Here is a 12877-nt window from a genome sequence, read left to right as displayed (position 1 = left end):
GGCCAGCACAGAGCCCTTCCTCAAAACTGCATAAAACAGCATGAGATTTTGGCTCACTGCGTGTGATTGTTTCTTCTAAAGTTAAATAGCACTGATCCAAGGTGAAGGAGTTGGTCCTAAGCTCTCTGTTGCTTATAGCCAGCCCACAAAAATGTTTATTTTCTCAGTGCCGTACCTTAAACAAATAGGAGCACAAGCAAATATGGTGAAATGTTTTGCTCTGAACCATGGCGAGAGCTGTTGAAATTGGTCTTTTCCCATTTGCATACAAGTAACTCAAATGATTAATGGCATTGCTTCCAGAAGAACAAACATCAGCAGCGCTCCCTGCAAGCCAAGTAGTTGTCTGGTTGGCCCTGCAGTGAGTTACCTTTCCCCTGACAAAGTGCCCTGGTCAGAGCCATCCAGAAGTGCAAGCTGAAGAAAATTCTACAATCTTGAAGAGTCAGGGGCCATCTCCTGGTGTTCTGCGCTGCAGAGAAAGAGCTGGAAGTGTTGGAGCTCTGTTCTTCCTCCCAGTCCCTGACCCAGCAGCACCGCTGCTGCACAGACCCACCGTGCCCTGTGACAGAGGCGCACAGCCAGCCTGACTTCTCGGGACGTGGGCTTAAGCAAGAAGGGCAGTTTTGTTACCCCTGCTTATGTCTCACCAGAGAAGTGACTGCAGCCACGGCAGAAGCAATGTGCAGACGATGCCCCTCTGCTCAGGTGAATGGATAAGCAGTGTCCCTTCCTGCTTTTTCTCCAGCCCATGAGGCATTGGCATTGCTCAGTAACTATACCTTGGCTTCTGCCAAGGGACTGTGAACATACGGGGTTTGTTCCTTCAGCAAGCGTAGTGCTGAGATGGAAGCTGCGCTGCACATAATGGGGAGCACAAGAAATGGCTGTGGATTTTATTTAAACAAAGGATAGGAGTGTGCTCTGGCAATAAGAGCATAATGTCTGCTTGGTTTTTCCAGACAAGGACAGTGCCTTGCTGGTTGGTGGTTGGTTTTTTTTTGGTTTTTTTTCCCCGCCCCGGGCGCCCCCCCCCCGCCTCTTGTTTGTGTTTTTGCTCCAGCTTTTAAGGATGAGAATGTTGTGTCTGACGCATGTCAGCAAGCAGAGGAGATTTACTAGCATGGCTGGGTTTGTCTTGCTCCCCTGTGATGAATAAAAGCATTAACCGTCTCTCACTTCAGGAGGAGAAGGGGGGCTGTTTTCAGCCTGCGAGAAGTGAGAAGGCTTTGTCAGGTTTGGGTCAGGCAGAGCACAGGGCTGTGTGCTGCTCAGAGGGCGGACGAGCCGGGTGTCACACGGCAGCCTGCAGGCACCGCTCGGAAAGGCAAGAGACAGCAGTGTGCGTGTGTGCGTGCAGGGCGTGGGGGCAAGGCTGCCATGTCCTGTTTTGGTGCGAGGCTGTTTGCTACAACAGCGATCCCTCTGGAAAGCAGTCTCAGAAAGATGGACTGAATAAAGAGCAGAGAGAGAAATGGCCATTTCCATACTCCCTGTGCAGTTGTCTGAACTGTTACAAGCATTGCTTAACAAGATGCCTGCCCGGTTGTGATCCAGCTCTGTACATATGAGGCCTGATCCTGTGGTCAAATGTATCCAGTGGAGCTGTGTAACTACATGACTGAAAAGGATGGGGGGGAGAAGAAAAGATCCTCTTTGTTCTGTTTATTTCTGTTTCTTCTGCAATGTGGCTGCATCTATTTTGATGCTTTGAAATTCTCAGGTTTATTTCAATCGTGGCTTCTTTAGTGAATCACACGATGCATGGAGGAGAAAGATATGAAGGGAATCGCCAAATTTAAAGTTGGGTCGAGCTTTGGCAACGTACCTGAGAGTAGAAGATGTAGTTTATATTAATAAAAATGTGTTGTACTGACTCATCACTTCGTAATTTCAGCCATATTTCAATATAGCTGTGTAGCTGTGCAGTACATGTCACCAAAAGAGGCTGCAGAACCTTATCATGTGATAAGGAAACAGTAGAGCTTGGAATAGAGACCTGGTCAGCTGGCTCACATTAAAGTCTATAAATATGTGTTATCTGTTATTATAATTTTCTTAGTGATGCAATGCTTTCTTCCATTCCAAAACAGTTAAGTGAAACTGGAGAATCCCTAAAGTTGTAGTTTGATTCATTATTGTAATAAGCATGCAATGGCCGTGGGTTTAAAGATCCTTCAACACAAAATGAATTCAGACCAAACCCTCATAACTTCAGCTGGGTAAACTTCAACACAAACACAGAATGGCCCGGGTTGGAAGGGACCTCAAGGATCACGAATCTCCAACCCCCTGCCACAGACAGGGCCACCAACCTCCCTATGTAATACTAGGCCAGCTTGCCCAGGGCCATGGGAGAAGTGTAGGAAAAACTGAGAGTTTTCTCAGTTTGTTGACAGGAAATGCAGAACTTTTAGGTAATTCCTACTGAAAAGAAGGAATTTTTCACTCCTGGGTGAAAAACAATTTTTTCTCAGTTGTCCTCAAAATCCGTAGCTTTTTGTTACCATTGCAAATCAGGAACAATAAACTTAAAAGATATAAAAGGCAGGACAGGTAATTATCCTCAGAGCTACTCTCTAAAGAAGAAATTTTAATGCACTGTGCTCTAATGTACCGAGTATAACGTAACATGTAACCTTGCTTAGGTATTTCCAAAGAGGAGGAAGCGTGCTTACTTCAAGTTCAGTTTTTTCAGATGCTCTCATTTCTTACAAAAGAAATAATGTGCCTAGAGGTAACAACCAGGCTTTGATCTACAATTTCCTGTGCTGTTGCTAAACACGGTGAATTTTTTGTACTTACAGAAAGTTTACTAAGGCTGTGTTATGTTACTTTTGAGATCAGTGTACTGACTTGAGAATGAAAAAAAGCATTGAAGGCTGGAAAAATCTTACACTGGGGATCAGAAGCAATGATGCTTTCTGCTGATCTGCTTTACAACCTTTGGAAGTGGCAGTGTTCTGAGGAATAGATTGCCTCATGTGTCCACTAAGAGTTTTGTGTGTTATAGCAAGTAGAGCTGCGTATGCTTAAGCAAACAGGAATTAAAATTAACCTGTTGTGTTTACTTTTATGTCTGATCCCATCTGATCCTTCCCTGAGCATCTGCTGCACTGCCTCCCCCAGCACTGTGTGCAACCCGTTGTTCCGTGGCAGCCAGCTGAAGGCAGCTCATGAGCATAGAGGGGCAAAGACAAGTGCTTCAGAACGCTCTTCCCAGTTGCTCTGCATGCTTTGTGCTAGGTGCTCAGTGGCTTGACTGCCTTGGGAGAGTTTTGAATGTTTCATGCTCTGTACGGGTGTACAAAACGCAGTGCTCAGACTGATAAGTGTATCTTACTTTAAGGGTGACAGCATGCTGAGAGTTTTGGCTCTGAGATGAAAAGCTGTCCTGTGGTACTGTTCAGGTTTTATCAGAGAGTTTTCTGTTAGAAACCTTTATGAAAATAAACATACCACCCAGATGTACAAGAAAGAATGGTCTTCTAATCTCCTTGTTCTTCGTAACATAGCAAGTGTTGGGATGTGTGTGAGTGACCCTAAGATCAAGAATATCTCCAAGTCATCTGATCAAAACAAGGTCCTTTTCCAGAGTTCTGTTTTGCTGGTGTAATGTGAATCAGATGTTAGCAATTTCTTTGTTAGTTCTGGAAAGTTTCTGGTTTTGTTTTGAACGCTGCTTTATGGCTTGTCCTTTCCATGTCTGATAGAGCAGATCAAAGGGGTAGCATTTTTTACACTGAACCCAATCAGTGTCACAGCACGATGGTATCATTTTCCAGTACAGTTCAGTTTATTACATTGTAGTCCTATGGAATTATTTGACAAGCTTTCGACCAGTTAAATAACAGTGTGATGGGATGTGAAAACCACAGGAGCCAGGAAGGAGGTAATAGGCTGTGAGCAGGCCTTATCTGTCTTGCTGCAATGACATTTAGGGTTTTGCATTTAGAAACCTAATGCAAGGAGTGACCTGGACTGGGCTTCATGTGGGAGTAGAGGTTTGGGGCTGGTTGATAATGGCTAGTGTTTGGTGCTTTGTAGAATGTGCAAGAAAACACAAAGAATCCTTCACTGAAGGAAATGATAGGTGTGACTGGGGAGCTTTATGTCTCCAAAAAGGAAAAAAATATATAAAAAATAAAAATCCATATCCTTCCTTTTGAAAGGCAAGTGATCTCAGAATGAAACACAGGCTGCAGAGCGGCCAGCAGCAGGAACTGGGATGGTAACTTCTGTACACACTTAGGAGCAGAGTGGTTATCTATGAGGACGGCTGGGGCTCTGTAGAAATGTCCCATGTAGAAGAGCAATTAGTTACTCTGTAAGCAGCCACTCTTTGCAGCAGCAAAATCAATTGGCTGTGACTGCAATTTGATTAGTGCTACTTACACAGAATCACCATTTCACTATCATGTAATCAAAAACTTCACTCCGATTCAAAATGCATTTTAAATAAATACGAGTCTTTCAGCTTTGAGATCTCTGTAAAATATCTTGTATTAATTAAATTAGAAATAGCAAGAGCCAGTTGTGTGCCAGTCCTAAGAATGCAGAGAAGAATGCGCTGTGAAGGAAAAGGGTTTTTTTGCCACCCAGTGATGTGGCTGATGAAGCAAGCAAGCGCTTATGAGAAGGATAATTCTGATTTCATAGTTCTTCAACTTAAATACAATTGTAACTCAAGTCCCTACTATTATTTCATCACACATCCGCAGTCACAAAAGGTGCGTGGCTGATTTCATGTACTGCTGTTGGTTGTGTACAAAATACACAAGTATTTTTGCATAGAATTCTGAAAGCGTACTCTGCAGTTTCTCTTTAAAAGCAGCATGATAGCAAGGAACGAATTGAACTGAAAGTGCAGTCAGAAGACAAGATGGCTTCAGCTCTCTAAAAAATGTGAGTCAGCTAAGGAGGAATTGCTGTTTCACTTTGCCGGCGGGAGCCTCAGGCCACCAAAAGCATGATGAATGTCTACATTAAATGAAGCTTACACTGGAGCATAGAAGACAAATAGCATCTCATTTTCAAATTTTGGTTAAAAATAATCCATGTAACATTTTATGCATGTTTAGAAACAGCTCTTTCTGCTCCGACTTGCATAGGAGCACAGGCTTAGACGTTTGTACAGAATTACATTTCTCCCAACTTTTGCTGCATTTTTGAAGTGATTTAATTGCGTTATGAAGCCTTTCCCCCACGATGTGCACTGAATTTACTAACACCATCCCGACCTTGGAAATAGTGTGATATTTTACAGCATGCAGTGACATTTATGTGTGCAACTTGGCTCCAAAAAATAGGTTAATTTCCAGAAATGAGATGCCAGGTTTAAACCTTACAAGATGATTTAATAATCCTGTATCAGCAAGTTGGGCTCACGACTGAGGCAGTTGACTGGGCAGTAAGTTGTCAGTTGCAAATCTAAAACCACTTCACACATTTTTTTAGGTATGAAAGGTCAAATAAAATGTGCTGGGAAAAGAAAGGTTTCTAGTTGGTGTATTCTTGAATACCAAAATCCTAAATGTATGGATCAGCACTTCACAGATTTACCCTATAGGAAGTTAAAATTTTAGGCAATAATGTTTACGCATCCCCCAAATTATCTTTATAAAGTATTTCTGGAAGTAAAAGCACTACAAATGATAGAAAGTATAGTAAAAAAAAAGAAAAAGAAAAAAAACACCAGTTAATTGTTCATATGGAGTCAATACTCAGACATTGGAAATAAGATTCAGAAATGTCCAACGATGGGTGGTGGACGAGGAGCTTATTTGGGCTTCCAAAATCAGTGACTCACATGGAGTCGGTTTTCACTTCTTACAAACATCTACTGGATATCAGATGCCAGCTCTGGACCTGTAATGTAACATTTTAAAACTGTGGTTGTGAAGCTCCCCTTTCATTTTGCTGGAATCCATGTAATTTTATTGCTACCAAATTACATATTAATGTTACAATACTTGTTTATCTAAATCGAACAAGAATAAAAGGATCTGTGTGACCTTAAAAGCTGAGGAACCATGTTACATATGGAGACACACACTTATATAAATACAGAAACATAGCAATGACAAGAAAGCACTTAAAATTGAAAAATGATGTAAAATATAATTATCTTGCTTTTTCATTGAACAGTTTAACATGTATACTTAGTAGCTAAAGTGCAATTTAGTTTAAATTTCCAGTGTGTGATTCCAAGTAATTCTTTATTCTGTTTTTTAAGGCTGCAGTAGTTCTGCTGCGCATTCTCATTCTTCGGTAATTTTTCCAAAGGATGTGATTCACTTCTCCATTATTTGTAAAGAATATGGAAAAAGTAAAACATAGTTATTTTGTGGGCACTTGGAACTGGATGTAAAAAAGTAGGTGGGCTGTTGATCATTGTGAGTCATTTCTTGGGAAGAGGGAAAGAACAAACGCTGCTGACCTACTGCTATGAAAGCCAAGGGCTCAGTGCTGACTCAAGCACGAATTGATTGCTGCAGAAAACAGTGGAGATCTAGCAGCAGGATTACAGAGGAAAGCCTTTTCTCCCTAAGTAATGAGGACTACTAAGAATTGCCTGTATGGACTTCTTGGAGTCTGTTGTTTGTTTTAACAGTTTTTGAATGTTATACATTAGTTAACTAGAACTAGAATCTGCAAACAAATGCTGCACCTAAATGAGGCTCCCTGTGAGTTTTCAGAAGTCCTGGCAAATCTGCAGGTGGGTGATGAAGTGCAAGGCTGAGCCCTCCAGCACTGAGATAGCTGCACCAATAGCTCCCATGGCAATCCCTTACTGTTAATGAACATGTGTGTAATGTAAAATGTAGTTTAGTTTGCAAGACTCCGTACAAGAGAACAAATTCTACAGATTTCAGAAACAACCTCTTGTATGTGAACAGGTATTCGTGTGGTTTGCTGTTAACACGTTCCTCTCATCTCCATTTGCTTTGCTAAAAGGATAGCAAGAAGTGTTGAACAGCATCCAACGTGTCCATTCTGAACCAAACACCTTGGATTCCTCATCGCTTACAGGAGGAACCAATTCACACAGCTTTATCTGAGAGTGCGAGGCAGGAGGGACCCAGTGCTGATTCCGATCCTCGCTCAGATATTTGATTGATTTAATGGCAGGTGACAGAATGGAAATGTGTTTTATTTTCTCTCTCCATGCTGTGTCGTACTGTGCTGTGGTTGCTATGCTGCTGTGTTTGGTAAACAGGATACAGGTGAGATTCCACGAGCAGCCAAACCTCAGCGCTGTGTGACGAACCTTCTAACCAAAGAGGGAGTGTTTGATAAACTGAGGAACGCCTGGCGGGTTATTCAAGAAACTGCTGTGGTGTTTGTGTGTTTATTTTTGTTTCTACACAAATATTTCTGAAAATAGGCCTGCCATAAGCAGTGATTTGATAACACATTGTCTTTTTTATACAAAACGTGTTAAATGATGTATGAAGATGGATGCATTTAGAAATTTTCAGTGCAAGAAAATACTTGAAGGCCAATTTAGCTTTTCTCATTTTTTTTTTTTTTTTTTTTTAAATGAAGTTACTTAGACTTCAACAGTCTGTTTCTGAGTTCATACCAGTCCTGATTGATACAAACATTGGTATAAAAAATCTGCAGCAACATAAATACTTGGTGGCATATTTTTGTTTTGAATCTTATGCTTAGAAACTTATATTCTGAACAACAAAAAACACTTTTGATACCAAAACTGCTTTTAGAAAGTGACTTTATTTTACTGAATGGCCTTTGTAAGCTTTACTTAAACCAATCAGGCAGCTCTACTGGAAACCAGGCAACTCAGAAGCAGTATTGACAGCATGAATGCTATAGGTGCCAAAAAATCTGCAGCAAGCGAAATGCTGCATCGTGGTGTTCACACATTGCCACAATGATTGTGGGTGCTTATACAGGCATTGAACAATCCACTGGTGAATGTTAACTTTGGAATGCAAGTGCTTCTATGTGCCCAGCTGCTATTTCCTACTGTCAGTCCGAGGGCTCGCGTGGCCAGCGCAGATCCTTGGAGAAGGCGCCTTTGCAGCTCTGGATTTGAAAGCAACGTTCAAGTTGCAGCTCTGGAACAGCTGATCTCCAGCCAATAAATCCCTGGGAAGTCCTTGGAACTGGAGGAGATGGATCCACCTAGAATAGAAGTAAAATGTGGAATTCAATGATTAAAAGGATTTTGATGGTAATTTCTGTCACGCAACATCCTCCTTTGTGCTCCACTGTGGATGGAAATGAGAATGCATAAAAATAGTGAGTTTAAATGCATTCTGATTAATTAATATCCTGAACGCACACTGACATTTATGGAAGATTGCCTACTTGCATGCGAGTTTGATTTATAAAACAGGATGGTTCATAATATAAAAAGTCATTAGGGTAATTTAGGTCCCATTCTGTAGCAAGGCACAGGGGAAAAGGGAAGTTCAGTGGACAAATTCCAGTGAAGTAACTAACTTTCATTTATGATTCTTTATAGAAGTCTTTTAGTGCCTTGACTGGTAGATATAACAGGAAATCAAAACTCAAAATTATCATTCAGTAATACATATTATACATTTTCTTCATGTACACAGTTTTGTTCAATATATTTCTAAGGGCTTTCCGTTATTAGAAGGATTTATTCTTTAGCTTTAACAGTAATCTTTAAGCTACTTGCCTTCTCTAAACAGGAAAAACAGCACTTTATACTTGCTGCAGTGTTTTTGGTAGCAGTGCTGCCATGGAATAACAGTTCTGTGGCCAAATGCTAAAGATATTACTGACCAAGCTGGCTTCTATGTCCAGAAGTACTCATCCATTCCACTTTCTACTTTAAAAGATGGGTAAGCATCAAGTTAATCTGCAACTAATCTTGCTAAAAAGGAAACAAAGCAAAAGCCAGCAGCCTCTGTTCAGTGACTGCTGTGCTTGCTTTGGCTGAATCATCTCAGTTGGGCACTTACATGGTTTTATCATCTGGGGACTCAGTAGAGAAACACACAGTAAGAGAACAATGTTTCAGTTCTCTTGCCAGAGTTACTTCACTTTGTTCTTTGGCCAAGACTAGAAATGTTTGTGATATTTAGGTGGAGCAGTTCCTCCGAAAAGATAATTTTTATGGCCAGAAGTGCCACCCACCAAGCAGGATAATAAAGGAAATCACTTCCTACTTATGATCTGGGGGAAGGGACTATGAAGAAGTATGAATCCAGCCTAGAGAGAAGAACAGATACGATGTCTGTTACTATAAAGGTGAACATGCAGAAAGACACATCACGGTGTAGGAAAGGCAAACCTGAGAGACTGAAATTGGATGCCTGGGACAAAACTGCGGAACAAGTAGCACTAATGGCAGAAGGGCCGCCACTTGATTTCTGTCACTCTCAGCACTTGCTCTTTTATTCAGTTTAGTCTCAGTAGAAGTACTTGCTCACCTTATCTTACCACCCTTGGAATCCCTTGAAATTTAGGACAACAATTAGGAATTTTCAATCTCTTTTGTTTCCCTAATCTTCTCAGAGCAGACTACCCTTGCTTCTTGTTGGCACGTTCTGCCTCTCCTTTTACGAGTGGGTTCCTCTCCCTTTGTTGGTGATCTAGCTCTATGGTTATTCTATTTGGTGGTGGATTCGGATGCTGTGTATTTATAAATCAAACATGTTGACTCATTAGAACTCACTTCTCTCAGCTGATCTAATTTGTGCCACTAAAAGAACAGAGGCAGTGTCTCAGCCAAAAATAATACTTGCACAAAGCTAGAAAAAATCTCCACATCTTAATCACTACTTAAAATTGAGAGAGGAGTCTATGCTAAGCCTTGAAGTAAGGTGTGTGCATGTATATCTGAACAGTGACTGCTCTGGGCGTTCTTCTATAATAAACCATACAGCTGACTGCTGTGTTACTCGATGTCACAGAGAACGGGGACGTGCTTTAGGGAAACTGATTTCATACATAAAGCTCTGTGAACTAACAACCACATCCAAAGGGCAATTCCTTGTTTTAAATGAGTGCTTTTAAAGCATTGCTTGGGCCGCTAATACAATTTACTCTGACCTTTAGCTAAAGGCCCACCTCTACAAGTCAACTGGTTTTAGGGCTTGGGTGGTCTCTTCAGACAGGCATTGCTGTACTGCAATCTCAGAATCTAATTTCTAACCTTAATATATTTTTCCACAGGTGTCACAGGTCGAATCCGCAGATGCTCTGGAAGCTGTATCTTGGGCTTTGGTTTTTTTTTCTTTTCATCTTCAATCAACTGAAATAAAAACGTCACCATTAAAAAAATGGGCTCTGATATCTATCCCATTAACCTGACTGTTGCATCTGTTCTCTCTGTTCTTTCCATTTAAAACATGAACACATACTGTAGTGTTTTGGAAGTTTTTGTTGTGTACTTTTTTTCTTTTCCCCAGAAAGTGATATAAATTTGAATTTCAGGTGAAAGGCAAAATGCTGCTGAGTGATTCAACTCTCTTCATTGCACCAGATGTCCAGAAAGGGCTAGAATTATATCTTATGTACCTTCTATGACCACAAGGCAAAGACTAAGTTCACCAATAAGAACACATTGAGTTTGTCAGCTTTTCTGCTACCCATCTATCAGCACTGTGCAAAGGTGGTGTGAGTGGCAGACAGTGCTTGTCACGGATGGATGCTGAAGCTCAGAGGACAAAATGTTTCAGAGGTGCTGACGTAGATGCCTACAGCAATGTTCCAACATCCTGCAATGGATGCAGTGCTTCCAGCTTCATGTAGGGTAAACGTACGGCTGCATTCAGGGCCTACACTGATCCTGCTCTTCAGCAATGAAAGATCATGATTCCAACCTAACATTATGCGATGCTAGATTCTCATATCTAAACATTGGTGAGAATAGACACCTCTCCAAATATTTTAGTTCTCTGTAAATTTCTCCACTGAAATTTTAATTAGCTAGAACCTTTCCCCCTTGGTTTTTAATGTACCATATGGATAGACAAAGGGGAAATGTTTTCCTGTCAGTGTGCATCTCGTACTTGTTAGCACTGCTGGGAGCCGTGTTTCTCAGGAGAAATACATCAGGATGTGCGTGGCATATCAATTACCACTTGCTGCATTTCATTCAGAGGAAAGTCAGAACCCCGAGCCCACCTTTAAAGGTACTGCATTTGCAAACTGTGAACCTGGCTTAGTAAAGCACACACAGCACTGCTCTGTGTGCTCACTGCTGTGTCTGCACAGCCTCGTGTGCCGTCGTGCTCCACACCTCACCCAGCACCGTCCTGTTTTACCTCCTCAAGAGCTGTTTTCAAAAATCCCCATTTGTGAGACCATCTTCTTGCAGTTTCAAGCTCACTTTCAACGTATCGTTTCCTGAAATGGAGAAACGTGTGAGAAGACTCAGCTATATTCTAAAAGCATAAACCAACGAGCCCAATAAAAAGCACAGCAGAGCGTGAGCCTTCAGCTCTCTGCCTCTGAGCAGCACGGCTGCGCTGACAGCTCTCTGAGCGGAGGTGATGGGAGCTGTTTCCCACGGCTTGGAAAGGAGATGATGCACGTGAACGCAGCTCCTCGCAGGCGTCTGTGGTGACACCTGAAGCTCGGGCCCCGAGCTGCCTGCCTTCCCCTGCCCTCCCAAAGCTCTGTACCCTCGTGCCCGTGAAACGAAAGCACGGGCGAGCTCCTCCCGCCCCTGCTGAGCGGAGAGGGCAAAAGAGAAGGGCTCTGCGGGCCGCTACCAGCAGCTGTCCTCAGCCACGGCGCTGCGCGGCTCTGCCATTTCCCTGCCGGCCGCGCGCTGCGGCCGTTGCGGGGCAATGAGCGCGTGGCCGTGCGCGAGGCCGGGGCGCGGAGCGGCTCCGTTGTTTGCTCTCCAGAGAGAGCGGCGCTCCTCGAGCGACAGATGACCCGCGTTGTGCAGGCGAAGGGCTGCCAGCGCCCGCTGCTTCCTAAGGAGAGCAGGGAGGTGGGCTGCTGTAGTTCGTTCTCCCATCATTTTCACTTATTTTCCTGGACGCTACTCGCTAGGAATACACGTCAGAGAGGAGCAGCAGGTGACAAGTGTTTCAGGGCAGGGGGCGTTTGCTGAGCTCCAGGCGGGGGGTGCAGCCCGGCGGAGCTCAGCGCTGCCGCCTCGCATTGCCGCCCCTGGGCAGAGCTGCGGCGCTTTATGGCCCTCCAATGAAAACCCCAACTGCGTGCAGTTTGTAACAAAGTTCACGTTGTTTTGGCGCTTTTTTTTTTTTTTTTTTTTTTTTTTTTTTTTCTTTTTTTCCTCCTCCTTCAGCTCCTTTAGAAATCTAAATTGAGGAATTCAGAATTTGCGCAGTAAAAGCGGCCCCTCTTGGCGCAAGGGCTTGAAGTAATTCCATGCCCCTCCATAGAAGCTGGTTTGGACTGAGGCTGCAAATCGTTTTTCCCGCTGTTGAACGCTTATGGTCATTATAATATAAATGCAGACGCATTCTGACCTTAGCCGGGTGGTTTATAGGTAGTGGGTTTGAATGCTTATTTGCTATTTGTTTCTTTACTGTTGAGCGAAGTATCTAAAAGTCTTAAATATTTGCACGTGAGAAGGCTGTAAATGTTTCCAGCTGTCATGTAGGTACGCCGAGAACTTCTATTTGAATTAGAGGGAAGGAAGGCACTCTGCAGCCCTAAAACAGCATTGATGCAGCTCTCTAAAAATCAAACTATCAACAAATGCAATATTTCACTTATGTGCCGTTTCTTGGTTCTCTGTTTGATAATTAGCCTGGCAATTAGATCAGCTGGGTCTGCTATCACACCCATAACTGCTTACTCATTGTCCTATTTAATTAACCCCTGCTGCTTAGTTACAGTTATCTCAGGAGCCCTCTTATTGCAGACTAGATGTTTTGTGTGAGACAAGTAA

General features: G+C 42.6%; 1 protein-coding gene across 1 annotated transcript; it reads right to left on the bottom strand.

Annotated features, from left to right (window-relative positions):
- Window positions 1-7995: 7995 nt before the first annotated feature.
- On the bottom strand, window positions 7996-11977 carry CUNH20orf85 (chromosome unknown C20orf85 homolog). The gene is made up of 4 exons (XM_042834332.1): window positions 11721-11977; window positions 11271-11352; window positions 10157-10255; window positions 7996-8151 (listed from the first exon to the last, which is right to left on the bottom strand). Exons 1-4 carry the CDS (start codon window positions 11975-11977, stop codon window positions 7996-7998), a joined length of 594 nt encoding a protein of 197 aa, XP_042690266.1.
- Between the last annotated feature and the right edge of the window lie 900 nt (window positions 11978-12877).

The sequence above is a fragment of the Centrocercus urophasianus genome, unplaced genomic scaffold (assembly GCF_019232065.1).
Source record: "Centrocercus urophasianus isolate 14NV4802_14NV808 unplaced genomic scaffold, USGS_Curo_1.0 seq_46, whole genome shotgun sequence".
Taxonomy (NCBI): domain Eukaryota; kingdom Metazoa; phylum Chordata; class Aves; order Galliformes; family Phasianidae; genus Centrocercus; species Centrocercus urophasianus.
The sequence above is the reverse complement of the archived record's forward strand: the minus strand, read 5'-3'. Positions and strand labels throughout refer to the sequence as shown.